This window comes from Miniopterus natalensis, chromosome 3 (genome assembly GCF_054644295.1).
Source record: "Miniopterus natalensis isolate mMinNat1 chromosome 3, mMinNat1.hap1, whole genome shotgun sequence".
NCBI lineage: Eukaryota > Metazoa > Chordata > Mammalia > Chiroptera > Miniopteridae > Miniopterus > Miniopterus natalensis.
Window position 1 is genome coordinate 497,561 of NC_142083.1, and position 17,796 is coordinate 515,356.

Below are 17,796 nucleotides of genomic sequence, written 5' to 3' on the forward strand. Positions count from 1 at the left end.
GCATCGGTGGTTTGAAGGTGGAAGAAGGGGCCATGAGCCCCACGCCGTGAGGAGTGCATCCCTAGAAGCTGGAAAAGGCAAGGAGGGGGACTCCCCCCTGGCCTCCCAGGGCAGCGTGGACCAGCCAAGCCTCGGTTTCAGTCCAGTGAAGCCGATTTGGGGCTTCGGATCTCCAGAACTCTAAGAAAATAGGTGGGTGTTGTTTTGGCCACCGAGTCTGCAGCAGGGAGTTACAGCAGCCGTGGGACTAACACGGACTATAAACACCATCTCTTGGCCGCGTCGACGACACCGACAATAGAATTTATCAAGACTTACTAGGTACCAGGCTCCGTGATAAGCCCCTTGTGTTTATTGGCTCCTTTGAACCTCAGGTGGCACCTATGAGGGACGTGCTCTGAAGACCCCCAAAGGACAGGTGTGGAGACTACGCCTCACAATCAGCACAGCCCAGAGCTCAAGTCTGAAGAAAAGCATAGTTTGTTCAGCTGACCCCTGCCCTTTAGTGTCTACAATTCACACACCTCCTTTCTGTTTCCATGTGTTTTGGGGATGAGGGGCAGCGACGGGCCACCCAGAAACGGCACCGTTACAACAGTTCGTCGAGTCTGCTGCCATGATATCATTCACTTCAGAGGCCGGTTTCCAATAGTTCCTGCTCAACAGCTGGAAACACTGAGTCATGAAGAGACTGAGGGTGTTCGTCAGGCCTGTGGCAGGACTGGGAACGGAGCCACGGCGGCGTGGCTGGCTGGGCTCAGCAATTACGTCACGTTTCGTGTGCTGAACGCTCTTCAAAGCACCTGCCCACCTTTCATCTCTGCCGAGCCTCACAGCAGGTCTTCAGGGAAAGTGGAACAAGTACTATGACTTTCATTTTCAAGATAAAGAAACCGAGACACGGAAGTAGAGCCAAGTTCCCGTGTTCGCTCTGCTGGTCTGCACGGGATCCAGAGGAGAGCTCAGGTCTCCTGTCTCCAGCCCCGAGCTCTCGCCACTCGGCCGCACGCAGCACCTTCGACACACAGGCGAGTCCTTCCCTTCCTCTCCTGGTCACTCTATGAGGAGAGACGTCACCTGTCACCCCTCTGGGTTTCTGTCATCTGCATCACCTGTGACACACCTTCAGCCAAGGCTCGCTGAGCATCTTCTGTATGTGAAACACCCCCTCTCACCTGACACATGCCAATCGAGCCGGCCAGCTGCAGGCGCCAACCCACTGGCCCCTGGGTGGACGAAGGGCCCACCATAAAATTTACATCCATAAAACCCACCTCTGCACACGGTCATTCTTCCTGCCGGCATAAAGGACACACCCCAGGGGAATCCAGTCGGGAGAGGGGCGATGGCCAACAGAGACGGAGAGAAGGGGGTACCCGGTGTCGGGGGACGCGAAAGGGAACGAGACCTGAGGAGCCGGAGGCTCAAAAACAGTCTTAAAAGAGCAGCATTAGCCCGGCCGGCGTGGCTCAGCAGTTCAGCATCGACCTAGGAACCAGGAGGTCAGGGTTCAATTCCCGGTCAGGGCACAGGCCCGGGTCGGGGGCTCGATCCCCAGTGGGGGGCGTGCAGGAGGCAGCCGATCGATGGCTCATTATTGATGTTTCCATCTCCCTCTCCCCTCCTCTCTCTGAAATAAATAAAAACATGTTTTTTAAAAAGCTGTCTTAAAAAAAGCCGTCCCCACCCCAAGGCCCACTCAGAAAGAGAACAGAGGTGAGAACAAATTCTGAGGCTGCACAGAAATGGCACGTCAAGAAATTCAGCGTTGTTCTGATTCCTGCTGTGCTGTGAAAGCCATAGAATCACACCCACTTTTCATTCTACTTACTTTCTGATTCCCAAATACATGTATATATACAGATATATATATAGCACTGGGGTAAAAAAAAGTGAGGGTTTTATTTGTCTATATTATTTTGTTTTTGCTAATCATGTTTAACTAAAAGGAGTTTTCATTTTTGATTAAAAATAAGTCAAAACAATTGAACTCGATGCCCACCGATGCTTTCCGAATTCACCAGACCATTGCCAACCCGCCAAAGTCAGGAAGCAGCAATAATTCCTCTCTTCATAGAACAAGCGCCTTCTCTCCCCAGAAACTTCAAAGCTGCCTGCAGACGCTGGCCCCGCGGCTGCCAGGAGAGACATGTGGCTCCACTTACCTCACAGGGAACCAGGGGCGCCCGGGGGACAGGCCGACCCACAGCGGTGCCCCCGCCCCACACCCCCACTGCCTTGGCCTGGTCAGGGACACGCCCCAAGCTCTGGTTTGGGGCAAGAAAACAGAAGCAGCAGCAGCAGCTACGCAGTCCCTCCCCACCCAGGGGGAGTCCCACGCCAGGAGCGACCGGGGCAGCGTGATGACTGGAAACTGTCCGCTGTGAGAACGAAGGGTCGTCGGGTAGACAGAGTCCTGATCTCCCTGGAGAGTGTTATGCGGAGTGAAACGAGCCAGGCAGAGGAAGACAAGGGCCCCGCGATTCACTCCTGTGTGGAATCTGGTGAACAAAACAAGCTGACCAACAAACAGGTCCAGAGACATGGAAGCACGGAGCAGACTGAGGGGTCTCCGAGGGAAGGGGGGTGAGGTCGGGAGGGAGAGTTAACCTGAGAACTTAGACGCTTATATGCACGACCCATGGACACAGACAGTGGTGTGGGGAAGGCCTCCGGGGAGGGACTGGCGGGGGCGGGGGTGCTCCGAGCGGCCAGGTCCCTGGGTGAGGTGGGCGGGGGCGGGGGTGCTCCGAGCGGCCAGGTCCCTGGGTGAGGTGGGCGGGTGCAGGCAGGCGGCACCCAGGCTCCACTCCTGGTTTTGACCTCAGCTAAGAGTTGAAGTGAATGAGGCAAATTTGAAAATATAAACCGACCGCCTGCTGACGAGCCAGCTGGATACCGTATCGTGGGCACAGTTAGAACAAGCAGAGGCTGGGCTGGCCACACGGCACAGGTGAGGAGCCTGAGGCTCACAGAGATGGGCTCTGTCGCCCAACAGCACACGACTGGCTGCTGCGTCAAGAGTCGGGATTCAAGCTCGACTGTCTGCTCCCACTGCACACTCTGCCCAGCAGCCTCTGCACTGACTCACCACTCTTCCAGGCTCCTCCAGGCTCCTCCAGGCCCCTCCAGGCCCTTCCAGGCTCCTCCAGGCCCCTCCAGGCCCTTCCAGGCTCCTCCAGGCTCCTCCAGGCCCCTCCAGGCCCCTCCAGGCCCTTCCAGGCCCTTCCAGGCTCCTCCAGGCTCCTCCAGGCCCCTTCTAGGCCCCTTCCAGGCCCCTCCAGGCCCCTCCAGGCTCTTCCAGGCCCCTCCAGGCCCTTCCAGGCTCCTCCAGGCTCCTCCAGGCCCCTCCAGGCTCTTCCAGGCTCCTCCAGGCTCCTCCAGGCCCTTCCAGGCTCCTCCAGGCCCTTCCAGGCTCCTCCAGGCCCCTTCCAGGCCCCTTCCAGGCCCCTCCAGGCTCCTCCAGGCCCTTCCAGGCCCCTCCAGTCCCTTCCAGGCTCCTCCAGGCTCCTCCAGGCCCTTCCAGGCTCCTCCAGGCCCCTTCCAGGCCCCTTCCAGGCCCCTCCAGGCTCCTCCAGGCTCCTCCAGGCCCCTCCAAGCCCCTCCAGGCCCTTCCAGGCTCCTCCAGGCCCCTCCAGGCTCCTCCAGGCCCCTCCAGGATCTTCCAGGCCCCTCCAGGCCCCTCCAGGCTGAGCCAGCCTATGAGCGGGGCTCTGAGCCCGACTCCACGCTCGTCAGGTGGCCTGGAAGCTGAGATTCCATTTTGCCTCCAGGTTTACTGAGCTCCAGGCTAATTTATTTACCCGGGAGTGGGAGCCGTTTCTGGAATAGCCTCGTCTTTCCAGTGGAAAAGTGCAAAGTGGTTTATCTGGGGGACCTGAGGCCTCCCTGAGCACTGCTGACCGTGACCACCGCCCGCGTCAGCCCTGAGCCACCACCCACGGGGCACAGGAGTCAGGGGGCGCCTGCACTGCGTAGCGCGCCGACTGTGGTGCCCACGCGTTTCTCTGTTCTCTGCCTCCTCTTTAGCGTCGCCCCCAAGGCGCCTTGCCTGCCTGTTCACTGCCGCGCTCCAGGGCTCCCCCTCGCGCCTGAGCACAGCGGGTGCCGATAAACGAGTGCGAACTGAGCCACTGGGCCTGCAGGGTGATCTGCGCCCTCCTGGATGCCCCGGCGACCTTGTGAGCACGGCCTCTATCTTTGGGACCTGCCTGTAAACTTGCCTGAAGTCCATTTTGCTCAGAGTTCTTATATCTCCTGAGTTTTATCACTGCCCTGCCCGCGTCACCAACCTGGCGAGAATAGGTTATTTTCTATCTTTTAAACGTTGCTTCTCGGCCTTCTCTCCCTAAACACCCTGTTCCTGAGCAGCCTGCACAGCCGACTCCACGCCCACAGCGGTGACAACGTCTTCATTAGGTTCCTCGGGAGACACGCACAGTCTCTGACTGGTCTCTAGAGAGCAAACACATTCTCATCTGTCCCCCAGCCCCACCTCAGCCCTGGGCACACAGTTCTAGCCAGCAGGACTGGCACGATGCCCCTCCTGCCCCATGCTGCCCGTCAGCCCACGTCCACGCTGTGTGAGCTGCGTGATCTCAGGAGGAAGGCGAGAAACCGTGCGATCCCTCCCCTGACTGGGGCAGGGACGGAAGTCACCACGGCAGGGACAAGAGCCTGTGTCTGTGCCCCGCTGGGGCAGGTTGGTGGAATCAGAACCATAATCAGATCGGGCCCGGTCTGGAAGTAGCCAATTAGCAGTGATTACAAACTAAAAAAAAAATTAAAGACCATTCCAGACCCTGTTAAAAATAAACCTCCAAAAAAAGGTGTATTAGAAACCATTTTAAAAAGATGTTTACAAACTTTTGCTTCTAAAATGCATTGAGCCCCGGAGAGCACAGCTCCGTTTCCTAGTGGAGGCAGGACCACCCCTGAGGCTTTCCAGCCGGGCTGGAAGCAGCACTGCTTCCCTGCACTTCACAGGAGCCACGTTTGCATAATTGCAGAAAGTGACTCAGAATCGACCTCACGTGTGACAGCAGGCAACAGCCGGCATTAAAATGTGATGGCAAGGAAAGCGCATTATGGAAATCGCTGGCAAAGAGGCGAGATCGGCCTGCATGTCAGAGCCCACAGAATTCACAGCCGTTCGCTTGCTGCCACGTCCACTCTCTGTGAAGGATGCAGCCCAGACTATTCTGAAGGCTTATATTTTATTTATATATATAAGTATATAAATATTTATTAAAAATGTATACACACTCCACAGCTGATAGCTTAATTGATGTTTCTCTTTTCAGATTTAACCCATTGGAATTAATAATTATTCAAAGTGTGTGCATTTTTGGGACACTCTGTATATATAGTTCTCCTCGGATTTTTTTTTTTTTTTTTTGCTTGTCATTGGCTAAAGAGAAGAAAAGAGCCTCCGTAATCTTTGTGGTCCCCACAATCAAGTTGTTTCGCTTCTGCATCTGTTTCCACTCTTCTCTGGTCTACACATGAGCCCTCAGATGTCCTCAGACGGCCGATTCCCGGAGGACACAGATTCCCCCGTCCACCTGGGGTTCATCTGAAGCAGCTCAAAGCTCAAGCCACTCTATTGAGTGAATGTTGGATACAAATAGGGTTTTTAATTTATGTGGAGTCAAGATAGAAACTTGAATTTCTGGGGAAAGGATAAGCACCGACAAAAATGGTGTTTTTATTAATAACATACACAGTTAATGTTGAAACAGAGAAGGCAGCTGTGCTCTGAAGGAGCCCAGAGCCGTGTCCTAAAGCAGTTTCCCAGGTAATATACTAACGCATGGAAATGTCCGAACTGCTACCTTTCCCTCCAGAGCAGCCGCTTTCATCACCTTTGAGCTTCTCACAGAAAAGAGAAAAAATTACCTGCACCTCGTGGTTGCTAGGCAACCCTTACCGTGTACCTACTATGTGCCAGGAAGTATCCTGAGCTCTGAAAACGGGAAAAGACACACTGCAACTTTGTAACCCATAGAGCCACCCATTGTCTAAAACTGCAACTTTGTAACCCATAGAGCCACCCATTGTCTAAAACTGCAACTTTGTAACCCATAGAGCCACCCGTTGTCTAAAACTGCAACTTTGTAACCCATAGAGCCACCCGTTGTCTCAAACTACAGCTCCTGCCTGGCCGGCGTGGCTCAGCGGCTGAGCATCGACCTCAGATCCAGGGCATCGCGGTTTGATTCCCGGTCAGGGCACATGCCTGGGTTTCAGGCTCAGTACCCAGCGGGGGGCGTGCAGGAGGCAGCTGATCAATGACTCATCATTGATGTTTCTCTCTCTCCCTCTCCCTTCCTCTCTGAAATCAATAAAACATATTTTTAAAATATATATTCTTAAAATAAATAAGTAAATAAATAAAAACTACCGCTCCTGGTGTCAGACAATGCACACCGAGCCCCGGCCCACTGACTCACCCACGGGACACGCTCACCGCTCAGCAAGGCAGATGGCTTCCGCCGGCCGCACCTCCAGGTTCAGCTGGCACATGGCCCTGCCGCCGTTGGCCCTGCTCCCGACGAGACCCCAGCCGCTGCTGCCCACTCCCAGAGCCGGGCCCTGAGGAAGGCTGGGCTTCCACGCAGTCCCTCAGTGGCGTCAACGGGAATGTCTGCTCTCCGGGGGGTGCTGACATCAGAGCCCACCTACCTCTCCTCCTTAGATTTCCAGGCCCCCACCTGCCCACCACCAGGGTCAGCGAAGTCCACTCGGGCACAGCCCCCTCATCTGCCCACCCGGCTCCCTTGGCAGCCTGAGCTCCTCGCCTACAGCTCACCTGGCCAGGAGGGGGGACACTGCAGGGGCGGAGGGTGGGGAGAAGGGAGGTGGTGATCCTCTAGACTCTGATAAGGGCGAAGGTGCCCTGAACCCTCCAATCTGTGCTCGCGTTTCTCCCCTGCTGCCATCAAACATATCAAAGGAAGAGCCCACAGAAAGCTGCCAATATCCAACCATTTTTAACAGGAAAATTTCAGTTCCATGCGGTTCAGCCGAACCATAACGTGACGTGATTCTTCCGCTCCGTTTGTTCTCAAGTCCAGCTTTTTAAGGATTCGGGAGACCATTGCGACCCACACTTCCCTTTGCAACTTAGTTTCTCTGGGACTCGGCTCCCACATTCCCAAGCCACTGACCACAAACACTTTGGAGCACACCCCAGGCATAGCCCAGGGCCGACTACAAAGGACCCTCTTTCCTGCCAGAGACCAGGCTGCTGCAGGGCACTGATTAGAATTACAGGCTGAGGGAGCCACAGGCGCTTGCTGGGGGTCCCCAGACATCCCTCTCGGCCTTCTGGCCCCAAAGCATGACCCTAATCTGGGGTTGTGTGGTAGTGAGCCGGGCGGTCCCAGGGAAACGGGGTCCAGGACCAGATCCGCCGCACGAGGCCGGACCCAGCCGCAGGGCTGCGCAGGGAGGCTCAGCAGAGGCTGGCTGATCCGAGGATGGTCAGGTGTGGGGACGTGAGGCTAAAGCCTGGGAATAAACAAACTACCTCCTCCTGTGTGCCTTCTCCAAACGCTGCTCAGGGCGGGTTCTGTGGTTCTGTTGGAATAACCTGCGGAGGTTTAACAATCTTGATGTCTGCGCTCCCCCAGGAATTCGTTTCATTGGTCTGGAGTCCACCCTGAGCACCCACACTTCACCGAGGTCCCGAGTCCATTCAAACCAGCGGCAGAACCATTGTTCTAAGTATTAGTTTGACACCAGGAGATAGATCCATAGGGGGGAGGTGTAAATAGCATTTGTGGGTCCAAAATGAGCCCTTGCTCCGGGATGTTACCCAGACAGGCTCGGCCGGGGGTCGGGTCCAGCGGGCAGGGACCTGGAGGCAGCAGCTGCCGGAAGGTCACGAGGGCCGCAGCCACAGAGGAACGCAGCCGGCAGTCCCAGGCCCAACCCTGGGCTCAGGGGAAGCTCCGTGAGGAAGGGGTGTGAGGAGTGAGGGGAGGAGGCTGGAAACCAGGCACAGAAATCTCAGGTCAAGAAAACCCTGAAGACAACAAGGAGCCTTGCTTGAGGGACTCGAGGCAGCCCCACGATGCTGGGAGGTGAAGGAGCTCGTCTGTCCAGCCGGGTTCCCATCCTCTCCCCCTCCCCACAGTCAGGACGGTTCCCACAGCCACGGGGGCTTCGTGAGCCCAGCTGGAGGGGGCAAGATGTCAGAGGCAGGAACCCAGCCGGTCTCCGCAGTTTCTCCTGGGAATAAATAAACTACATCCTCCCGTCTGCCTTCTCCAAACGCTGCTCAGGGTGGGCTCTTGAGGAAATTTTCCAAGCTAAGGGCATGACCGATGGCCACGCTCTCAGCCCCACGAGCAGCTGCCCAGTGTGTGCTGCACAAACGTCAACCCAGAGGGGGATGGGCACTGAGTCGTGTGGCCCGGCCAGGGCTCGGCTGGGCGCAGGCTCGCTCAGGGTCAGTCTCCTGACAGTGACTGACTGGCATCTGCTCAAGGATTTGTTGACTGGTGATTAATCTGTCTTCCTACCAGAGTAGGCAAAGAAACACTACAGTTGAGACACTTCACAGAGGATCCTGCGCTTACTCTGCACACATGCACTTTGTTCCGAAATGTGCTCACGCAACTGAAACTCCACCAAGTGCGGCAGGAGCGAGCCCGCCCTCCGCCCAGCCAGCTCCATCTGCTGACGACAGCAGAGAGAAGCACAAGGGCCCCTTGTTTCTCGTCTTTGTTCTGAGGGAAATTGCACAGGAATTACGAAGAGTTAGCAAAGGGTGCCGAAGACACCGAGGATCAGATGACAGCTGGGGAGCAGAGCCGGGCTGCCTGGAAAAGCAGGCTGCGGGAATTCTGGAGTGAGAATTAGGGAGTCGGCCGGGCCAGTGCCCTCAGCGGTCGAGCATCGACCTAGGAACCAGGGGGTCACAGTTTCGATTCCATCAGGGCACATGCCCGGGTTGTCGGCTTGACCCCCAGGAGGGGGCATGCAGTCAATCGATGTTTCTCTCTCATCGATGTTTTCATCTCCCTCTCCCTCTCCCTCTCTAAAATCAATAAAAACATATTTTTAAAAATAATTATAATGATAATTAGGGAGTCGCGTTAATCCGTGGCCCTGGCCCTGTTCACTGCTGCCCTCAACTGGCACCCACGGCCCCCTGAGCACCCACAGTGCTTTGTGGCCCGTGGCGCAGTGCAAAGGTCACCAAAATGCCAGGTGAAAGAACCTGAACATCTTCAACGGGGACCACACCTTCTCAGACGTGTCTCTCCCTGGGGTTCGCTCTCCAAGGGGCTTTCTCTGCAGCTGCTCAGCCGCTGTGGAGGTCAGTCCTTGACTCAGTGAGACTCATGGGAGAAGAAATGGTTGTGGGAAATACCTCATTCCCCAACCAGACAGACGTGCTCCACAGAGTTTAACCCAACACTGTTGAGAATTTCAATTCAAATGTGACTGTGTCTTCAAAGGACATAAGAACTGGCTTTCTCTCCTCCCCTCCCAGCCCTGCCCTGGGCCTCCCCCAGCATCAGACCCTTAATACCACGTGTTTCATCCCATGGTCCCATCACAACTGCTGCACCTCAGAGGAAGGTGACCCAGGTGGTTCCATGTGGATGGCCCTTTCTGGCCTTTGTCTCTTTCTTGACCAGAAAAATCATCCCTGCTATTTTGGAAATGGCATCATCTACTCAAAGGTGGAAATACGGTCCCTCCCCGCTGACCGGCTCTCGGGAGACATGTCCAGGCCCGACTCGGTTGGCTGCCCGGAGCTGCAGGAGGGAGCTGGGGAACCCACCTGCTGAATTTGTTCATATTTGGTTTCTGGTCTCGTCCGCTTCTGCCTCCCACTCACTCACTGGAAACACTCTAATCAACGCGCAGGGTTTGGAACAAATGGCAAAAAGCAGTTCCTACTTGATGTGAGGGGTTCCTGTTACCACACCTGGTGCGTCACCTCACAGGTGGGCCTGATTCAGGGGTCCTGGTCCTGGAGGCAGCTGCTTCTGGGAATTTACAAGGTAGGACTGGATGGGGGAAGGGCAGGATTCGCTTTGTGTGTTTTGCTTTGTTTTGTTTTGCAAATAACCAAACCTCTCTCTCTCCCTCTCTCTCCCCCTCCCTCCCTCGGCTCCCTTGCTCCCCTCTGAGAGGCCATAGCCCTGAGAACCTGTGATGACCCCGCCCTTCCTTCCACTCCATTCACCCCCAACCCCTGCATCCAGATTGGAGAGATTCAGAAGTTAGACCAAGTGACCCCTAAAGTCCTTCCCAACTTGAAACTTTTTCCAACTCTGAACCTTTTCCATACACTGAGAGTTTTTGGTAAGTATACGCTGTCCGATTTCCCTCCTCTCATGACTCACAGTCAGCGAGGCCGGTTAAAGTCAGAAGGAATAGAAAGTGACGGAATTGTGTTTCCAGTGATGATTTATAGGGACTATCACCTGAAACCCGTATCTCCCCAGAACGTCTATATCGCACCTTTGTTTTTTCTACTTCATTTTTTCTTCCCCAGAAAATGTATCCTCCAAGTAAACAAACAAACAGATAGGGTATATTTAGGTTGTAAGTAGGTACAACTTCGTCTATCCACTCCAACCTACAAACGAAATGGGTAGGAATGCCAGGGCCCAGTCTTTGGGGAGACTTGAGACCACCCAGGGCAGGGGTTCTCAGCAGGGGCAATTTTGCCACCAGGGGACCCTTGACAATGTCTGGGATGTCTTTGGTTGTCACAAATGGCAGCTATTGGCACCTAGTGGGTAAGGGCCGGAGATGGGGTTAAACGTCCTATAAGGCACAGGACAGCCCCTCGACGGAAGGACCCAGCCCGGGTGTCAATATCGACGTTGAGAAACCCTGGTCTAGCTGTGCGGATGGTCCTGGAAATACGAAACCATCCTTCTTCATACAAAGGAGAAATCACGTTTCCTCGTTAATAACTAGTAGACTCGCTGAGCCAGGCAGCCACAGAAACAGCAGTGAATTTAAAGGTAAATTTGAGAGCAAAGACTGAAGAGGAGGGACCTGAGCAGAGGCTGGTGTCGCTGGGCGACAGTGAGGTGGCCACTGAAGAACGTTGCTGCCATCTAGGGCACGGGAAGCCCAGTAGCTCTGCTCCAGCTCCAAGGGCTCGACCCACAGGCGGGCGACGCACTCGCCTCCCACCTCCATGACACAGAGGAAAAAGCACAGGGTTTTATGGCGAGCCACTGTTTACAACTTCTTTTTTATGTTTTTATTGATTTCAGAGAGAGGAAGGGAGAGGGGGAGAGAGAGAGAAACATCAATGATGAGAGAGAGTCACTGATCGGCTCCCTCCTGCACGCCCCCGACTGGGGATCGAGCCCGCAGCCCGGGCCTGTGCCCTGATCGGGAATCGAACCGCGATCTCCTTGATCCCAGGTCGATGCTCAACCGCTGGGCCACGCCAGTTGGGCTCCATGAACTTTTTACAACCCAGCTCTCCTAAAGAATCTATGCGGAAGCCCTTTCTTAGACAAATGCAAACTGTTATTTAGGATAGAGAGCGTTATTAACATTTACATTATGTTAGATATTAATGTGTTCGGCTTGCACCAAAAACGTCACCCGTTTACAGAGAGTGATTGTGAAAATCCAGTGAGATGGGGCAAAGAAAGTTCTTAAAAGTTTTTAAAAGGACACTACGCATACATGTTGTCCTTACTGTCAAATACAGTAAAACTGAGAAGTGTCTCATACGTCGCAGAGTCGACTTTCCTGACGGCCCATCTCCACGGACACAGATGCTTATTTCCTCAAAGATCAAACGATTTGACCAGTGGATAGCATAATTTGAAACTGGGACTGTCCCCCAGCCAATTTCAGGAAATATGAATAATCCAATGCATTAAGTTATTTTATCTTATAGAGGGGAAAGACCCTTACAAAATATCTGCCAGAAGTTCATTTGTTGTTTGTATTTTATATGACACAGGGGAAATGTTTATGATGTACTGATGAATATGAAAAACAACATACCAAGTTTTCTGTTTACAAGGTCTCAGCTACGTAGGAAAGTATGTGAGAATCACAGCAGCGATTACCTCTGGATGGTGAGATTAGGTATTTTTCTGCTTTAATGAGGTTCCAATACTTTTTTGTCTTTTGATTGTTTACAAAACCGGTCACAACTTGCCCTCTCTCTGCACCCGCAGCCTTTTGCAGCAAATAAGATTTTGCAGCTCAGCCCATCGAGAGACAGAATCTATCTCCCTCCCTTCCATCTGAGCTGCCGTGATTACACAGTGACCCCCTCAAGACCCTGTTATAGGCACTTGTGGAAACAGAGTGGAGCCTGAGCCAGAGAGTGAGTGTGGGAGCGTCAACCATGAGCACAGCGGTAAAGAGAAAGGGTGAGGGCACCGGGGATACAAGCTGAGGCCGTGGGACTTGAGAGGTGCCAGGGATGAACTCCTCCTGGGAGATGAGAGGGCCTCACGGGGAAGCCGGTGAGCCTCTGCGATGGACGGAGCACCAGAGGACAGAGCAGGCGGGCAGGACATTCTTAAGGCACTGAGCCACGCCAGCAGGTCCAGGGAACCCACATAGCAATTAGGCCGGGAGACTGGGTGGGGGGAGGAGGGTGGTAAAGATCAGGCCCGGGAAGCAGGTGGGAGCCAGACAATAGAGGGCCTTGCGGTCCACACGGAGCAGCGTGGGCTTTGTTCTGCGGCGAATGGGGGTCATCGACAGCTTTAGAGCAAGGAGCACCCAGTTCATGTGTGAGTCACATGCTAATCTTTTATTTTCATAATGAATGTGTGATCTGCATAAAATAAATGAAATCCTGCTCCGTATCTCTCCCCAGTCACTCTACAGTTGACTCTTGAACAACACGGGTTTGAACTGAGCTGGTCCATTTACACATAAATATTTTTCAATAAATTCTATAAATGCATTTCCCTTCCTTACGATTTTCTTAATAACTATTTTTATCAAGCTTAATTATTGCAGTATAGTAAATAATCTATATAACATACACAGTGTGTTAATGGACTGTTTATGTTCTTAGTAAGGCTTCTGGTCAGCAGTAGGTTATTAGTAAGGTTTTGGGGGAGTCAAAAGTTATACACAGATTTTGAGTGTATGGGGGTCAGAGCCCCTGACCCCAGCGTTGTTCAGGATCAACTGTCCTTACTATGCAGATATTACCCTGGTGTTACTATTTCTGATTTCTTTTTTGTTTTTTATGTTCCATCCAATACTTCTAATTAACCTCTAATCTAATCTGACAGCTTTTTTCTTCTTTCCTTTATGGTTCTAACTGAAAATATCATTTATATTAACCAGGGGTATCAGCAAAAAAACTCTTCCTCTCTTGCTTGAATCCAAAGCCTCTTTCTGGGGCTCCCCTGGCTTGACCCCGGTTCCATTCGGAGCTGGACGGAACGAAGCGAGGACCTGCTCTGGGTGCTCCACCGACTTTCCCTCGGCAGAGTCTCAGCTCACAGCATCTCTGGGGCCCTTTCTCGGGGAACTCGCAGCATCCGCAGGAAAGGAGCTGAAGCCGTCCGAGAGCCGCCATCGCCTCGCGAAAGCAACCTTCCCGCCTTGAAGAGAAGAAGACGCCCCAGGATGTGATAAGTTATTTAACAACCCAGGGCAGTCTTTCGACCTGTCCAACCAGACGGGAGACAGTTCCAGGAGCCAGCCTCCGAATCCTCCCGTGAAACAGCGGCAGACGGTTCACCGGGAAGCAGCTGCGACTCGGAATATGCTCAGCAAGTTTCTTTTTTTGTTTTTTGTTTTTAATATATCTTTATTGATTTCAGAGAGAGGAAAGGAGAGGGAGAGAGAGATAGAAACATCAATGATGAGAGAGTCATTGATCGAGCCCACAACCCGGGCATGTGCCCTGACCGGGAATCGAACCCTGATCGCCTGGATCCTAGGTTGACGCTCAACCACTGAGCCACGCCCGGCTGGGCTTTTTTTTTTTTTTTTAATATATCTTTATTGATTTCAGAGAGAGGAAAGGAGAGGGAGAGAGAGAGACAGAAAGTTTCTTAACTGTGTAGTTAAAGCCCTTCCTTCCGTAACGTAGACCCTCTGCCATATCCCGTCCTCAGTAGCACAGAGGCGAACAGAACCGCCCCCCCCACACACACCATCTTCTTTCCGTGAGGGTTTGTTTGGTATTTTTAATTTTTTCACAATTCTGTGACGTCATCTGTATATTGTACTGTGTGCTCACCACCCCCAGTCGAGTCCCTTCCATCTCCTTCCATCTCCCTCCACCCTCTTCTGCCTCCCCCCTTTCCCTCTGGTCATCAATTATATTTATTCCTTTCTCCCCTAAAGACTCCGTGTTATATCTGTGCATTTGTCAGGTAATTAAAGAAACTCGGACACGTAGTGGTTTTCCTCTCTGTAGATACCGAACCATCCCCAAATCAAGACAGGAGGCGGGACACGGGCTCCCCCGCCCTGCCCCCCCAGCCCCCCACGTGGGCTCCTCTTCAGCGTCTGAGACGCGGGAAACTCGCCGCCCGGGGACAGGAGCCCGGGCAGAGCAGGGACCCGGGCGGGGCCGAGCCCCTTCCACGCAGCTGCAGTCGGGAACAGGGACCAACGCTGCTGATCTTCCTAGTGTTTCAAGATAAGCGGGAATTCAGGCAGCTACTTATTTTACAAATACTGAAAATTAAAAATTAGAAGATCTTTTTGGAACACTGAGTAGACGGGGACCCAGTCGGCTGGCTCCACCCTACGCCTAGGGGGGCCCCAACGAGCCACTGGAATCTGCACCAAGCACAGCGCCCCCTCTCGGGAACTTCTTGGGGGCATTTTTCCTGGACTCAGACACGTGATAACTAAAGGGAAGAAAAACCAGCGCAGACGGGCTTCGAGTTCTGCCCCCCGCTGCCCCTCGTTCACCTGATTCCTGCCTTCCCTGTGAGCTCTGTGCCCCTCAGCCCCTGAACCCCACCCCAAAGGGTGCCCCTGCCCACCCACCCCTTTTCCGTCCGCAGGTAACACGCTCCCGGCCATCGGCAAAGGATAAATAAAAACACCCTCGGGAGGCCTTACTAGCCCCGGGCACCTGAAATAACTTCCCAGCTGTGTCTCCTGAGATCCCTGAAAAACCGCTCCCTGGGCTTAAAAAGAAAAAGCCACATTGAGTCATATCCTGCCCGTCACAGAGCCCCCTCGGGAGTGAGGGAGTGGCTTCCGAAACTGAGTCAGCGTCTCACCCCTCACCCCCTCCTGCCCTCACCCTGGGTCACCCACGGGGACACGGCTCACAGGAGCGTCCTTCGGGGCAGAGAGCCTGGCTGGCGCCCAGAACTGGACAACCCGCAGTCCGCTGGGCAGTTAAACCCGACGGGGGCTCACGATGACCCTAACGAGACGTGCGAGAAGTCGGGTGTGACGGGCGGGGGGGAGAAAATGGACGCAGAGGGCGGAAGTGGCCTTCTGACCGGGTTACTCACACCTACTGCTTTGCACCCAGGCTCCCCGTCGCGGTCGCCCAGAGGCCTGGCGAAGCCGTGGGCGGGTGGCCTAGTTACAGCCTGAGTGTGGCCAGTCGGTAGCCCATTTTCTCTTTACGAGGCAGGTCCACTAACAACTTAAACCATCACCATCATCATTAATACCTCGAAGGCAACGCCACCCAGAAATGCTGAGCGGGGCGGGGGGGCAGGGATGGGCGGGGCCGGCCGTACCTTTAAATCCCTGTGGCCAGGGCACCGGCTCCCCCGTCCGCAGGCAGCTCTGGAGTGTTCTCCGCCCGCCCCGTCTCGCACTCGCACCCGGCGTCTGCTATTCACTCTACATTTAACGTCCGTCCACCCGCCTGGGAGATTCCGGCCGGCGCCATGACCAGTGACGAGCTGTCCGCCCTGGTGGTGGACAACGGGTCGGGGGTGTGCAAGGCGGGCTTTGGTGGTGACGACGCCCCCCGGGCTGTGTTCCCCTCCATGGTCGGGCGGCCCCGGCACCAGGGCGTCATGGTGGGCATGGGGCAGAAGGACTGCTACGTGGGCGACGAGGCCCAGAGCAAGCGCGGCATCCTGACCCTGAAGTACCCCATCGAGCACGGCGTGGTCACCAGCTGGGACGACATGGAGAAGGTCTGGCACCACACCTTCTACAACGAGCTGCGCGTGGCCCCCGAGGAGCACCCGGTGCTGCTGACCGAGGCCCCCCTGAACCCCAAGATCAACCGGGAAAAGATGACCCAGATCATGTTCGAGGCCTTCAACACCCCGGCCATGTACGTGGCCATCCAGGCGGTGCTGTCCCTCTACGCCTCCGGCCGGACCACGGGCATCGTGATGGATTCTGGGGATGGCGTCACCCACACGGTGCCCATCTACGAGGGCTACGCCCTGCCCCACGCCATCCTGCGTCTGGACCTGGCTGGCCGGGACCTGACCGACTACCTCATGAAGATCCTCACGGAGCGGGGCTACAGCTTCACCACCACGGCCGAGCGGGAGATCGTCCGGGACGTCAAGGAGAAGCTGTGCTACGTGGCCCTGGACTTCGAGCAGGAGATGGCCAGCGCGGCCGCGTCTTCCTCGCTGGACAGGAGCTACGAGCTTCCCGACGGGCAGGTGATCACCATCGGGAACGAGCGCTTTCGGTGCCCCGAAGCCATGTTCCAGCCCTCGCTCCTGGGCATCGAGTCCAGGGGCATCCACGAGACGGCCTTCAACTCCATCATGAGGTGCGACGTGGACATCCGCAAGGACCTGTACGCCAACACCGTGCTCTCCGGGGGCAGCACCATGTACCCGGGCATCGCCGACCGGATGCAGAAGGAGGTGCTGGGCCTGGCCCCCGGCACCATGAAGATCAAGATCATCGCCCCGCCGGAGCGCAAGTACTCGGTGTGGATCGGCGGCTCCATCCTGGCCTCGCTGTCCACCTTCCAGCAGATGTGGATCAGCAAGCAGGAGTACGACGAGGCCGGCCCTCCCATCGTGCACAGGAAATGCTTCTGAACGAGCCGCCGCGGGGGGCCCTTTCCTCGCCCTCGCCTCGGCGCCGCCTGGGTCCACGCTCGGCGCAGTCGAGGTGGGAGCCCGCGCCCGCCAGTGCGGGACCCTCGAACTCGTCTCCATCCTGGGCTCCCGGCTCCCTCCCAGCCGGCCACACCCGGACCTCGGCCGGCTTCAGGGAGACTCAATAAAAGCAAGTCCCGGGGCGTGAAGCCCCGAGAGACGCTCCGGAGCCGAGAGCTGGACTTTCCCAGCTTTGAAAACGAGTTCCCGCTGGACACAGCTGACCACAGCGGCGGGACAGCCCTGTAAAAACACGTATCGGTTCGGCAAGTGAGGCTTGTGAATTAGTATTTTTGTTTTATTTTACTTCTTTGTATAAAGATAATGAAGCCTAAGGGTCAATAATATCTATAAACACGTAAGCACCAGGGAAACAGAATATCTTAAATGTACTGAAAAATCTGGCCCTCTGAGCAGCTGATGTGAATGTCGTTACTCCCCAACAGTCAGTTTTAGTGACTCCGTATTTTAATTATTTTTTTCGTATTAAATACGCATAATGAAACATAGTCCACTGATGTTGTTTATTTATCAGCTACATTTTCAGATCGGAGTCGAGTTCTGCTGGTCACACACAAATTTTAATGTCATACCTGCTGAACTTCATTCTACTTGTAAAACTATGGATAATGCCTGACTTTTAAAATAGAAAGGTATTGTAAGATCAAATCAATGTCATTATGCTAATGTTTGACCAGAATAATTTTATTTCGATTGCTTGGCATGATTGCTCATGTCTTGAATAATCTCTGTGGGC

General features: G+C 54.5%; 1 protein-coding gene across 2 annotated transcripts; it reads left to right on the forward strand.

The window, feature by feature from the left end:
* The first annotated feature begins 15,848 nt into the window (after positions 1-15,848).
* On the forward strand, positions 15,849-16,979 carry ACTBL2 (actin beta like 2). Of its 2 annotated transcripts, XM_016199774.2 has the most exons (2): positions 15,849-15,977; positions 16,104-16,979. In XM_016199774.2, the coding sequence occupies exons 1-2, from the start codon at positions 15,849-15,851 to the stop codon at positions 16,977-16,979; spliced, it is 1,005 nt and encodes a 334-aa protein (XP_016055260.1). The 2 variants fall into 2 exon arrangements, with proteins under 2 accessions (XP_016055260.1, XP_016055259.1); XM_016199773.2 differs by having other exon boundaries at positions 15,849-16,979.
* The last annotated feature ends 817 nt before the right edge of the window (positions 16,980-17,796 follow it).

What these genes read in the sequence shown, in the direction of transcription:
- ACTBL2 (XM_016199773.2), top strand. Translation starts at nt 15,849, where the DNA reads ATGACCAGTGACGAGCTGTCCGCCCTGGTGGTGGACAACGGGTCGGGG.